Consider the following 13,685-nt stretch of genomic DNA (forward strand, 5'->3'; position numbering starts at 1 on the left):
TTATTATTATTATTATTATTATTTCATCTTCATTTTCCAAATGTCCTGTCTTTTAGATATAAGATGCTTCACAAGCTATCTTGGTTTGCAAGCTGGTTTTTTTTTGTTATGACTGGAACCATTATACAACAAATATCTGTCTCTCTTGTGCTCTAACAGAGGATTTTGTTCAAAGTAGTGGCAGCCAGAACCTCCAATCAGGATACAGCGATGCTCTGAAGTGGGGTGGAGGGGAAAGAGAAATCTTCAAAGTGCGAGACATTTTATTAAGGAAAGGCTAAGAATATCACATCTCTGTCAAGTGTTTAGTCACACAAATTATAGTAATATCAAAAGGTATAATTTATGCAGTACAATTCTCTTAATTGGCACAGACTCTGGTGGAGCCAGAAAGGTGCCACTTGAGCAATTGTCCTGATTATCAGAGACTCATAGGAATACACTTTCCGAATCTACATAAGAGATGGAAGAAAACTAGTAGGTCAGCATCTTTATCCTCCTCTGTCAATGCAGGATAATTCCCTGCAGTATTCTTTCTATCTCTAAATTACTCATGTGATAAGGTTTGTGCCACTTTCGGTGAAGATTGTTTCCCAGTCTAATAGATTTCTTTGTTAATTCACTATAAAGTGTCCTCTGCTTAATTTCCTCACTTTTCTCCAATTTACATATAACCCCTTATTATTGCTCTGAAGTTAAGCCCTCTCTTTCTCTTCAACATTCCTAGCTTTTGGGTCTTAATACGGCTCCACTAGTCACCTCTTCACCCATCATTTTACCAATCAAAACACTACACAGTCAATGTCTAAGAAATGGTCAGTGGTGGTTCTGGGTGCCCCATTCTTCCGGTGACTGATCTACTGTCCCTCAAGGGGCCTGATTAAGCCCTTTTAACTTGTCTGTGGGCTGTTCACCTAAAACCTGGGGAGCACGGAGTAGCTAGTTGTGCAGAAGACATGTCCTAACTCTTAGTCCTTGTGAGCACTTACTGTTCCGATTGACACAAGTTGGAGGTGTGGGCGATGAGCAGGGCTCTGAACTCTGCCACCCCTTCGACTGCCAAAGAGACTGTAGCTCTAACAGAAAATTCACTTTTTCTGCAATTTCTGAAAAAAATAAGTGTTAACACTGTTAAGTTCAACGTGGCTCATTCAGGAGCCGTGACGAGGAATAGAAGCAACGGAGAGAGGCTGTAGCCCAGGAGTTTGTCCGCCATCGAGTCAGAGTAGTAAAACCTCCGTTGCAGATCGCACTGTTTGCACAGATGAGGGATGCCATTTTCCACACAGCTAGCAATCCAGTCTGAAATTTCCTCTTTGGCAGTCATCCCAGTGAAATTAATCTGTTATTTATCAGGACCTAGAGTGGCTTTAAAGAAAAAAAATTAAGCAATTCTCCTTCCAGTGAGAAGAAAGACATTGCTAGAACCAAATGCTTTTGTTTCTTCGTGAAGGATGCCTAGTCTGGATGAAGCACTTTTAGTCACTCTATATGTGCTGCTGTTCATCTCTTCTGGAGTAACTGGAGTAACTGGAGGAGGAGGGTGGAAGCGCAGAGCATCGCAGTCCGTCTTCCTACCACAAACCTAAGGGACGAAGCCCGTAATTGTCAGAGGGTTGTTTCAAAACGCTGTTAATCAGGGTTCTCTGCTAACCCTGTATAAGCAAAACACTTCTGACATGGTGTGGTCATGGCCTGTTGCTAAAGACCCCGGCCAGAAGGAGTGGGTTTCCTCACAGACTGCTTTTTCCCAGTGGCCAGCTTGCAAGGATGCAGGTCACATAGTCCCACTCTCCCAGCTTCAGATACCCTCGGCAGAAGCATGGGTGCCGAGGAGGGTGGGCAGAGAGGCTTTCAGGAGCACCGAGCCGTAGTACTTGCCAGTAGCAGGCTGCATGCGAGTCCGTTTGACTGTGCAACCCTTGTGCTAAAGTGAACCTGACGCCAAAGTCGTGTTTCTTTGTTTTCAGTCCCATCTGGTGAAGTGCCGAGCTGCATGCACTGCCGTCGTTGTCAGTGTCATATAATACCAACGACTTTCGGAAAGCACTAATGAACAAGTGCAATTTCTTTTCTCTATTGTTGGGTTTTTTGTAAAGTTGCTCAAATGCTCTCAGGTATGGCGGCCCTGAACGGAGGACTCGGCGCAACAGGCTTGACGAACGGTACGGCCGGCACGATGGACGCGCTCACCCAGGCCTACTCAGGAATCCAGCAGTACGCTGCCGCCGCGCTGCCGACGTTGTACAGTCAGAGCTTGTTGCAGCAGCAAAGCGCTGCGGGCAGCCAGAAGGAAGGTAAGCGCCCGCCGCCGGCGGAGCGAGCCCCGCGCCGAGCAAACTACCTACGGCCAAACGAAAGCGGTGTCGTGGGTTCGTTTCTTCAGAGGCTTAACGAATTAGCCTAATCTTTGGTTTTTTTTTTTTTCGGTTTTCTCCTGTTTAGTATTGTTACTTTCTTTAACCTCTAATGTAATTCATTTTTTAACCATCTGTCCTTCAAGTTACACTTTACTGACCGTCCTTTCTTATACAAAAGCATTTACCAACTACTGCCTAAAAAGGCACGGGTAACAAAAATCATCCCTTTACGGGTGCCATTCTCTCTTCTAGTTTCCATTTTCTGTGATAATGGAGGTTTAAGGTTTTGAGTTAATGACAAGATCTGTTTTCGCTTTAAGTGGTTCTTTGCTTAATTGTGGGTCTTGAGGGGAAGCAACTAAGTGAATGATTGCCCCCTCTCCCCGCGCCAACAGCAAATAAACCTCAGGAAGTTACTGCTAAGAATAAATGAATACTAATTACAAGATGTTTAGGAAAATGAGGTTACCCTTTTCCCCTCTTCCGTTCCCCTGCACACTTCCCAGGCATTTTGGGGGTTTGTTTCTGTTTTCGTTGCTTTCTCTCATCCTAATTTCCAGCTAATTCTAGAAGGATAGGAAAATATTGCATGCTTTCTAAGATTGTATCGATGTTGTCACTACTGTTCTTGCCAAGGCTAAGCTTTGGAAATAAACCTAGTATAATATCCTCAAGAGAAATTTTTTTATCCTCTTTTAAAATAGTATCTTGTACTGTTACGGGAAGTGTTTCCTAGGAAGGCAAATTTGTCATTCCCCCAGCTGGCTATTGTGTAGGGACACTGGAGTTAAAATGTGCATTTTCTCTGCATTCTTTACTTCATTTACTGCTAACAGCTTGAATTATTTAAAATGAAAGGATTTTTTTTTAATTAACTTTTTCCTCATTTTGTCGTGTTCTCTGCATTTATCTTTCATCTCGCTCACTTTGGTCAGTGACAACAGACTATTTGACACCAGAAAGAAATTGTTTATTTGGTGTCATTGTAAGACACATATCGGAGGACAGTTTGATTTTTTTCTAACTATTTTAATTTTGTTCTGTTTATGAACGTTCATGTCAAGTGTAGGCTTGCTTTTTGTTATTAAGAATTGGCAGTGTCCCTTTTAAAATACGGTCTTTTTTGTTATATGTCTTTTCTTCCTGTTAGTAAGGGGTTAAGTTAAAGTGAGTAAATTCCATCACTGAATACTGACAACTATGTTTTGTCTCTTAACATGATTTCTGATGAAATGGTGAAGAGTCTGGAGTGGTTGAGGATAAACAAGTACCAGAGAAAAATGCTATATAAATATTAAATGCTGAAGCACAGTGAACTGCCTCATGCATATGCTTTAAACTACTGTTCGATAAGTTTTTTCTTACTATTTTAAAAAGTATTATTTTCTGGATACTATAGTTTACTTGCACTAAGAAGAAATAAGTTCCAGGTGGCCAATTTTTTTCATCTTTTTTTTTTCACGCCCAAAAATGTTTCTCTTTTTAAAAACATTTTTTTTTCTAATCCATTTATCCCCTCCTTTTGGGCAAACATTGCAACCTTTTCCTTCAGGCTGAGAGAGAGCAGCCAGCCTGGTTCTTCTGTATGGGAAAGGTGAGGCTTCATGACTGTTGCAGAAGGTACTCCATAAATCTGATGCGCGCTTTCCTCTTCCTCTCCAGAAAACCAAGGACATCACATCTGAAGCACACTTAGGTTCCATTAAGCAAGGGAATACTTAAACAGGTTACTCTAGATGTGTTTTTATCAGAAATGTTTGTTCCCTTTGTGTACCACTTATGCTCCTGGTGTCTGCATGGGAAGGCCACATGTCTGGCTCCATCATACGTCATGTTCTTCCAGGCATCCGTTGCTCATTTCCAGTATGTTATTGTAAAGGAGAAATTGAGCTAGCAAAAAAAATAACCTATTAGTGCTAGGATGAGTGTTTAAACCAACAGCACTAATAATGTGTATCTCAAATTTTGGCTGTAAGAAAAATATTCAAAGCACCTTGGAGTGTGCACCTTTCTTTGCAAACTCAACTTTGTCTAAAGCCACTTTAATTTCAACCCGACTACTTTATTTTGAACTTTTTAAAAAGACTTACTTTACAAAGTTTCTTCCAGGAGACAGAGCTTTCTATGGGGAATTTGTATTTTAAAAAAAAGCTGTCATTTTGAAATGAGTCAGTACAAATTTAATTCTGAGTATCTTTCTCTCTCTGACTTCCCTGGTTTCCAAGTCACAAGGTTTGCTTTGTCTTACCCTTTTTATTCCCACCTCCACCAGTTTCCTGCCCTTTGAGTTTACATCTGTGAAACTCAAATCTGAGCTCAGCTCATTGCATTGCCATAAGTCCCCACAACTAGAATTAAACCCGCAAACCCATGCAGGTGTTTGAGGCAGCAGAGGACTCCTTGTGCAGTTCTTGGGGTATTGTGAGAGAGTAATAATACATTTTATACCTGTTTTCCTAACCTTAATTGTACTGAAAGACACTTGTATAAATTGAAGAAAGAGGCTGCAGTTTAACTTCTTCTGTGGTAGTTATCAAGTAAACACTTTTCAAGATAGGATCCTCTAAAGAGCTGCATTTCAGCTCTGTTCCTTTAATGATCCACTTGCTTTTGTTCCTTCAAAGTTGGAAAGTGAAATGCTTTCTGACCATCACCTTCAGTAAGTATTATGGAAAAATAGATTAAATATAGCACTTGTAATAGCAGTTTTCATACTTTTTTTTTGTTGTTTTCCTAAAGGTCCAGAAGGGGCAAACCTCTTTATTTACCATCTCCCCCAGGAGTTTGGAGACCAGGACATTCTGCAGATGTTCATGCCTTTTGGAAATGTTATCTCTGCTAAAGTCTTCATTGACAAACAGACCAATCTGAGCAAGTGCTTTGGTATGTCAAATTTAATAAATCGAATAGTAAAAACCACATGCACTGTACTGAAAAGGGGCCAGGAAAGAAAATTAACAGCAATGTGAGAAATGTCATACTGGAATCTCATTCCAAAAATAATGGACTGTTAATCTTCAAATGAGTGGGAAGATGCACAGACAAACTAGTTCTAACTAAAAATTGGATATGAAAAAACAATAATAATCTTCCAGTCTGACATCTCGCATGAATGTGTCAAGTACATGAAACTAATTACACCCTATGTGGGGGATTGTCATTTAGTATACTATTAAACTGCCTTATTATGGATACCTAATTATTCTCTATTGTATAGCTGAGCCACTTAAAGATGCTCTATGTTTAACCCATTACTTCTACATTACAGGAATTTCTTTCTTCTGAATTAAGTACAAGATTTTGCAATTAGTGATTGAATGGTGTGTACATGTAGTTCAGAACGCTTTACAGACAGTTGATGTCTAGATATGCAGCTCCAGCTGTTGCGGGCAGGCTCCAGCGTATTATGGAAGGTAGCATCTCCCCTTACTTTAGGGCAGGGATGAAGGGAGCCTCACAAGATTAGTGTCAAGTTTCCCAGAGAACACTTTGAGCTGCCAGAAAATTAGATCACAACAGAGGAGGAGATGATATGTTGGTATAAAACAAGTTCTAGGGTTGGTTAAGTGGGCTGATGTCTTTTGAGTAGCGTAGATGCACCAGTTCAGTGCAGAGTACAGAATGTAAGCAAGTGGCAATCTGTTAGAGCGTTGATCTAATAATTGTGGTCTTATGCAAGACATGAGGAGGGCCTAGGAGGAGGAAAGAATCTCTTTAAGTTTTACAAGTTTTGACCTAAAATATTGGAGCTTCCGTAAAGGTGGCAATTCTTTCCCAGAGTAAAGGAACACAACTGTATGTATGACAAAGGAGTAACCAGTCCAGACAACCCCCTAGTTTGCAAAACTCCTTTGTACCAACAGTGTTGCTCTTTGCCCAGCACCATCCCTTAATTCTGAAGTGTCCCCATTTGAAGTGTCCCCATCAACCGTAATCCCCATCAATGTTTCTTAGCTTGCATATCATTGCCTTTTTTTAAATCTAGGTTTTGTTAAAATGTGTCTTTCTAAGGATTTGTCTCCACCAGGGCCATTCAAGGGCCTACAGCTATTGGGCTTTAACCCATCTTGAACGGGTTTGAATTTATCTAAACAGATAGTACCCAAACACAAGGAGAATTCATCAAGTTACTCAGAAATACCTACTGCACTGGAATTCAAGCCTTGCCACAATCTGAGTTTTTCACGTGAAGATGAGCCCTTAGTACACTTGGAAAGTTAATTTGGCTCAGAGAAAAGGTGTGACATTCTTTCTGCATTTTTCCATAGTCTTTCAGTTCGGTTTTGAAGCATTCATCCCTTTAAGCTTTACAAAAAGTTGTTCATATCTAGACTAATATAGTCCAGCATGTTTCTGCAATGGGTTAAAACAGTCCCTGAGGCTGTAGCAAATTTGAAAAGTGGAATTGAAATGGACTCACTATTGATCTGGAGCCAGTTCAGTTAGTATGTTGGGGTGACAAAATCGTTGTTGAGGTCTCCAGGAATCTTGATGAAATGTCGAATCAAGCTACGTTAATCGAAATGCAATTGTGGTGACTGCTGAAAGAATGTAGATTAGTTTGGGCAGGCGGCTCAATTCATCAGCTCGCTTCCCACACTTGCTTTTTGTGGGTTTCCTTTTACTCTTTGATTACCTACTTAAACATTTGTCTGGATTTATGGGACACAATTACCTAACTTAGAGTGATGCACTGAGGTTATCTTATTTGAGGGAAAATGGAGGGGTCGACTCCCAATGGATGGAGGAGTCCTGTGTCTTTTTGGCATTAGTCAGCTTTCACTAACATTTCAATTCCTCATTCTTCCTCCCCAGACATTCTGTCACCAGTGAGGGAGTTTCGCTTTAAAAACAAAAAGTACTGCAGCAGCAGAGGAGGTTGAGATTTTCTGATTCAGTAGGTGACTACTTGGTGATGCTGCTAATCACAGGCAAAGACGGAATTAATCCTGCTAGTTTAACATACTAGCATACTCTGTATGTACCTCCTCAGCTTTATTAGCAAGAATCGTCTATTTGGCCCTATATTTGTGTTTCAAAAAGCTTTGGTTTTTCTCTGTCCTCCCACCCAAAAACTAGGACAACAGTGGATCTGAAGAACCCGTTTCTCTCCTGTATCATTAATGGTCATTGCTCTTGGTACAGTTTGGGTTGGGTTTTTTGTTTGTTTGGTTTGGTCTTTTTTTTTTCCCTTGTAATAATAATAATAACAGTAATAATAATGGTAATGATGTTTTGCACATGCTTGGTGCTTTCTACTCTGAAGTTTCCAATCTCCTGCCCAAAGGAGGAGGAAGTCAAATTACAGATGAGGACAGGTTGAACACCAGAATGGTGAAAAGGCTGTCCAAGGCTGTCCACTGGCAGAATTGGGAAGGGAAGGTGCATTCTGAGTGAGTCACAGGGTAGTGACATACAGTGATGAACTTTTATGTAACACTGCTTCTCAAAATGAAAAATTACTTTTCTTTGCAGAAAATGCACTTTGGCATTATTTGCTTTCTTGTCCACCTCAAATGAATGCTCAAAAGATTAAATGGTGATGAGGATGACAGAACAGTCTGTTTACGCCTGGAAGTGCTCTTCCATGAGTTCTCATGAGCTCTAGTTGATGCAGCAAAGAGTTTCACTCTTCAAGCTTTTCTCTCGCCTTTCATAAACCTTAGAATAACAGAAATGAGAGATGTAAAAATAAGGCAGGGGAGGGGGGACCCAATGAAATCAGTGCATAAATGCAGTCTGCCTCATAGCAAAATTGCTACTCGAATGATTAAAAATATTTATCCTGATTATAGAGATACCTAGAGATTTAAAACAAAAATCAGAATCTTCATGACAGGGTCTTTGAAAATTGAGAAGAAATGTTATCCCATCCTCATGTAACCTGCGGTTTAAAATTCAGACAAAAAATGATGAATGTGTGCAATCAGAAAAAGATAAATAAAGGGAGAGAATGCCAGATTCCTCTGTAAGCTTTATAAATGAAGGTTCTCGATAAGGGAGAAGATGAAAGTGTAACAGGCTAATGTAGATATAACATTCTGTGTAAAAAGACAAACTGTGAATCGGAATAACAACTGAATGATGAAGGCTGATGCCACCGATGCAGCACAGAGTTTGTATGTTGGAATTTGGCTGAGTCAAGGAAGCTAATAAAGAGACATAGGATGAGGTGACTTGTCTCACCCCCCTGGAAGGTAAGCATAGCCTAAGCTAATTGTTCTTCTGCCATCGGTGCAGGTGGCTAAATTGATGACATGAATGGTGGGTGTGCTTGCTTCTCTTCATTCACCTTTCATAGATGCCATCTAAGTGACTAGTTTAGATCAGTTGCTTAACTTTCAGGTGGCTAAAACTAGCTAAGAAGAAAAGGAACTCAGGTGATGAGAAGTTCATAGCAGAAGACTGTTCCAAATGCACTTAAGAGAACAAAGTGAAGGTCAGAAAAGCTGTAGAGGAAAATGCTGAATTGTCAAGGTAGGTAGGAGTAGCTACATCTCAGTTGTGGAGCACCTGCCTGGAAGGTGCTACCGCTGCCTTCCAACTCATGGTAGATCTCTTTTCTATCCCTGAGGCAGTCCTAGAGATCAAGGCTGAGATCTGCAAGCTGATGGAAGTAGACACAGGAGTGCAGTGCTAAGACAGTGATTGGAGTCATGTGAACAGATAAGATCTCCTAGAAGAAAGGGGAAAGGAAGAAAGGAAGAGAGTGATGAAGCTCCTCAGGATATGGCAGTAATATTAAGAGGAAATGATCTAGTGGAGAAAATGAGGAAGCGACAAGAGTTACTAAAACCAAGGAAGGTATGGAGGAACATTTATTATCCCTTAAGGAGGTAACAAATAATCAACCACAGAACAACATGAATAGAGCCTATTGGCTTTGGCCAGCAGAAGGTCTGCAGAGATTTAAGGGAGGGGTGTTTTTGAGTGGAAGGAACAGAAGTTATCGTGAATTGTCAGAGAAGAGTCTTAAGTTAAATAGTTCGGTGAAGTTGATTTAAGGATGGTCTGTGAAGGAAAGCAGCTGGACAAGGACCAGATGACTTGATAAGAGGGTTTTTTTCTTTACAATGGGGAAAGCATATCATTCTGACTGAAGATGGAAGAGGGCAGCAGTGCAAGGTAAGCAAGAGCCATAAAAGAACAGGTTAAAATGATGGTAAAAAGAGGTTATGAATCAGAAAAGTACACAGGCTCTAAGCACAAATGAAGAAAGCTGGTAGAAGAGAGGCACTGAGAAGCCTGTGTGTTAGGACTGAAAACAAAGTGTGTGGGATCCGTGCTTTAACAGAGTGAAGGGATATGTGTTAAGGCAAATTCAAGTGGAAAGAAGAGGGAGCATTTCAAAGCAGATGCATAATAGCAGCCTGAGTACAGTAGTAATTAGCCAGAGCTGAGGCAGAGCAGCAGTTAGGCGAGCTTTGCAATTACAAGTGGGAGGCCCAGATATGAAAATGAATTTTGAGCTTCCAGAATCAGGGAGATTTGAGTCCATTATGAACAGAGCATTTTTAGTCTCCTGGGGAAAAGAAAGCTGAGCCAGACCAACCATTCTGAATTACCCGAGCAAGCATTATCCCCCTAGTTAGTGCTCGCAACCGAGGAGCAGAAGATCAGGAGTTCTCGTCAAGCCCTGCCATTGTCTTTACGATGCTGCTTAATTTTGATGCTTGCATACCCCGTTGGGGACCAAGAGGCTGAATTAATTAACATTTAATGTACCTAGAGATCTTGAACTGGAAGGAGCTGTAAAAATAGAAAATATTAATATTGCAACTGTTCTAGGCTAAACCCAAGGAGATGAGTGTGTCATAGCACACAGGACCAGTGCACGTGAACTCACATTCAGGTGTGCGAATGCATATAGGCATCTAAGTTTGGGTTTTGTTTCTGTAACCAGGCTTTCTGTTTCAGTTTCACATTTGCAGACTGGCCTAATAGTACTTCCTAATAGACGGGGAGGTATGTAGGTATTACACTGAAAAGTGTCACAGTAATAAATATCTTCAGTCTCTGAGGTAGGTAGATAAATAACAGATTGGAAACTGCATTGCACCAAAACTGGCCAACTGCATCCCAGCGAGTAAAGAAATATTATGAAAGTAAAGGGGAAGGCAAAGGGAACGGGAGAGGAAATGGGATACGAAGTGTGATCAAAGAACTAATTGAAAGTGAGGTAAATGTGTCAAATAAATAGTAATAATAAAATCCTAACAAAACGCCTTCTGACATTTGTTCTAACCTATAGTTCGTTTTCTCTCCCGCCTCCGTTCTGTCTCGTAGGTTTTGTTAGCTATGACAATCCAGTCTCTGCACAAGCTGCTATCCAGGCTATGAACGGCTTTCAGATTGGCATGAAACGCTTGAAGGTTCAGCTGAAACGCTCCAAAAATGACAGCAAACCTTACTGATCTTAACCCCAGATGCTTACTGCTCTTATTTTAGCTTTCTTAGGGTAAGTCCCATGAGCAAACCTGTCCTCTGCAGGGGGGGTTAAGAAAGAACATAGAGCCAACCTTCACCAAGAGACAGTTATTTTTACAGTTACCACTTCCATTTCCCCACTTGTCCTTATTACACTTGGCTCCCACTTCCTTGCCAAGTAATTACTGAGTTGTGTTACTGTATTTTGTTTTGCAGCATAATTTATCTCCTTTTTAAAAAAAAAAAAGTTGTCTTGAAATTCAAAGCAACACACACACACAAAAAATGTGCAATTTAACTCTGTGAACCCTGGTGCCATTAGCACACAATAAAAGTTGTTTTCTATGGATGGATCGTATTTTACCAGGGTGGCACCAGCAGTTTATAGGTTAAACAAAATGGCCTCATGCCAGTTGAAGCACTTACTTTGCAACAAAAATTGAAACAAGTCTTTCCACTACATCAACTTGTTTTTTGAGAAGATTTGATTTTTTTTTTCAGTTCGAATCAACGTATTGTTATATATTGGTCTGATTTTACACTGGTCGTCTTTATATTTCACCTTTTTTTAAGTTCTTGGTTTTTTGGAAAGGATTAATGTAAAAAAGATTTAGAGATCTGTTTCTAAAGCTACAGGGTTTAAAATAAAAAAAATAAAATGAGTGACAATACTTGATGTTTCTTGAGAGATAAATTTAATAATAATAAAAAAAGAAAGCCACAGGCCTGTAAATTTTATTTGTAAAAAGCATTTCTATTTTTATACAAAATTTTTACTGCCTCAGAAATAATGGAAGTTATTTATTGCCTATTGTTAACTTATTGGATACCTAAAGAGCAGCTCTCTATGCTAGCTAGATCCTTTGAAGTAGTCTCTAGAGTAATTGTGCCAAGAATGGGCGCTTTTTCACTGTTGAACCCTACACCCTTTACAGTTCATGCTTTTATCCTCTTGTTTGTATTTGTCTGGTTATTTTGTTCGTAGTTTCCATTACCTAGTTTAAAGTTCAGTTGTCTGACCTTTTCCGCCCCCCCCTCCCCGTACCTTTCTGTTACACTTGTAGAAACTGGTTCTTTCCTCTCTTTTCTCCCCAAAGAGGAATCCATTCTCTCTGACTCCTTTCAGATGGATTCTTTTGGGGTTCCATTGTGCTCTTGTTGACAAGTATTGTAAGTTAATGCAAATTATGTGAACGGCTCATAGACTCTACTGATAAAAGATTTGCATTAGTTTTCTCCTGCACCCATAAAAGTGATTTTGTTTGTGCTGCATAGATTCTGTGTAACTTTTTTTCCTCTTCCTTGTTTTTTCCCTAGACATCTCCATGCCCGTTAGCCCATCGTTTGCCTAGCATGTCCCTGTGGCGTCTCAAAAAAAAAAAAAGTTTCATCGTCCCGTCATTGTTTCTGATGTCTTTCTGACCTCACATCATATTTGGTTCTCCTACTGACCTTTGATCTAGTTTGACCTTTGAAATTTGCATGTGACCTCATCTAGCTATGAATTCTGGGAAGTCAATGTGAAAAAACATTGCTGCATTCATGCAAGACTGAAATTTATTATTAGATAAATTAATGATAGGATTTAAAAACAACCTGTGGCAAAATATTTTTTCTTTCTTTCCTTTTTTTGGTTTTCTTTTTTCCTTTGGGTTTTTTTTGTTTGGGTTTTTTGTTTTTTTTTTTTTCATTTCGTAAAAAAAAAAATAAAAAAAAAAACAGACTTGAAAGTATTATACAGGGATTGGCATTCTGCCTGGTCACTGGTGACAATAGCAATATGTGTCCAGAGGCACAGAATGTTGGTTTCTAACAGACTACTTCCAAAACAGTTTGAGAAATAAAACTGTCTGATTTTAAGTCTCTAGAGGTCTGTAATAGTTTTTACATTTTTCAGGCAGTGTAAAGTTTTTTGATAAGGCCATTTTAGGTGGCTCACTTTCTCATTAAAGTATATATATAGAACCACTTTTTGTAGATTAGTATAAGAAAATATTTACCCTGTTTTAGGGCAAATGCTACCTACTTGTGTCACCTTTTGCTGAACTGACTCACAGTTAGACAATCCATGGTTTAATGCACATGAAATTACCTATATTTTATACTGTTTCAATGTACAGAAGAAAGGTTACTGTAAAATGTGTTACGTTGGTGCTTCTGTGAATTAAGTTGTGGTTTCATCATGAGTCTTATGGTCTTAAGTGTTCTATGTTTATAAAAGACGAGTTTAAAATTGGTTTACTTGAACAACAAGAACAAAAACAAGATTCAAAAAAAAAAAAACAAAAAAAAAGTTGTTTGCTTAAAAAAAATGAATTTCATGTGAAAAATGAAAAAATATTCCAGAATAAGTTTGTGTTGGCTTGTGACGCATTGATGTCATTTTTTTATTGTGAACAATTTAGATGTGTTTGTGTTCAGCAAAATGTGATCGGTTTTTCTTTTAAAGAAAAAAAAAAATCAGTGAAACTATAGTGCCAAATTCCAAAGGTACTTTCTTCCTAGAGCTTCAGTGTGTTTCTTGTGTGAAGTAATTTGATAACATGGGTATTTTATTATGTGTTTTGTATAAATCCCTAATATTTAAAGAAAAAAGAGGTTAAAAAGTTTGTTAACTTGCTATCCTGTGGTCTTGTTGCCTGAAATTGTTATTGTTTGTTATTTCTCTTTGATGTTTTTTGTAAAACATTGTATAAGTGCCCATGTTTCACTTTTTTAACCACTCTGCACACATCAATGCTGTGAAAGCAAACCTCACTATGTATTTTCTTCATATTGTATGGAAACCTCTAAGGTGAGAAAGTTTTGAACTTTTAACCCTTTCCACCCAGAGCTGTCTTGAGTGTTAATACCTTTTATACATTCACCATTTTGCTGTTTATTTTTATATATATATCT

The 13,685-nt window shown here is 39.2% G+C and overlaps 1 protein-coding gene across 1 annotated transcript; it reads left to right on the forward strand.

The window, feature by feature from the left end:
* The first annotated feature begins 2,119 nt into the window (after positions 1-2,119).
* On the forward strand, positions 2,120-13,117 carry LOC104073104 (CUGBP Elav-like family member 2). The gene is made up of 4 exons (XM_009572772.1): positions 2,120-2,297; positions 5,100-5,243; positions 10,647-10,818; positions 12,105-13,117. Exons 1-3 carry the CDS (start codon positions 2,120-2,122, stop codon positions 10,772-10,774), a joined length of 450 nt encoding a protein of 149 aa, XP_009571067.1. The 3' UTR covers positions 10,775-10,818; positions 12,105-13,117.
* The last annotated feature ends 568 nt before the right edge of the window (positions 13,118-13,685 follow it).

This window comes from Fulmarus glacialis, unplaced genomic scaffold (assembly GCF_000690835.1).
Source record: "Fulmarus glacialis isolate BGI_N327 unplaced genomic scaffold, ASM69083v1 Scaffold48082, whole genome shotgun sequence".
Classification (NCBI taxonomy): Eukaryota; Metazoa; Chordata; class Aves; order Procellariiformes; family Procellariidae; genus Fulmarus; species Fulmarus glacialis.

Excerpts from the sequence above, each read along its gene's own strand:
- LOC104073104 (XM_009572772.1), top strand. The coding sequence starts at position 2,120 with ATGGCGGCCCTGAACGGAGGACTCGGCGCAACAGGCTTGACGAACGGT. Across the intron at positions 2,298-5,099 it reads TGCGGGCAGCCAGAAGGAAG|GTCCAGAAGGGGCAAACCTC; the intron begins GTAAGCGCCCGC and ends GTTTTCCTAAAG. Across the intron at positions 5,244-10,646 it reads CAATCTGAGCAAGTGCTTTG|GTTTTGTTAGCTATGACAAT; the intron begins GTATGTCAAATT and ends TCTGTCTCGTAG.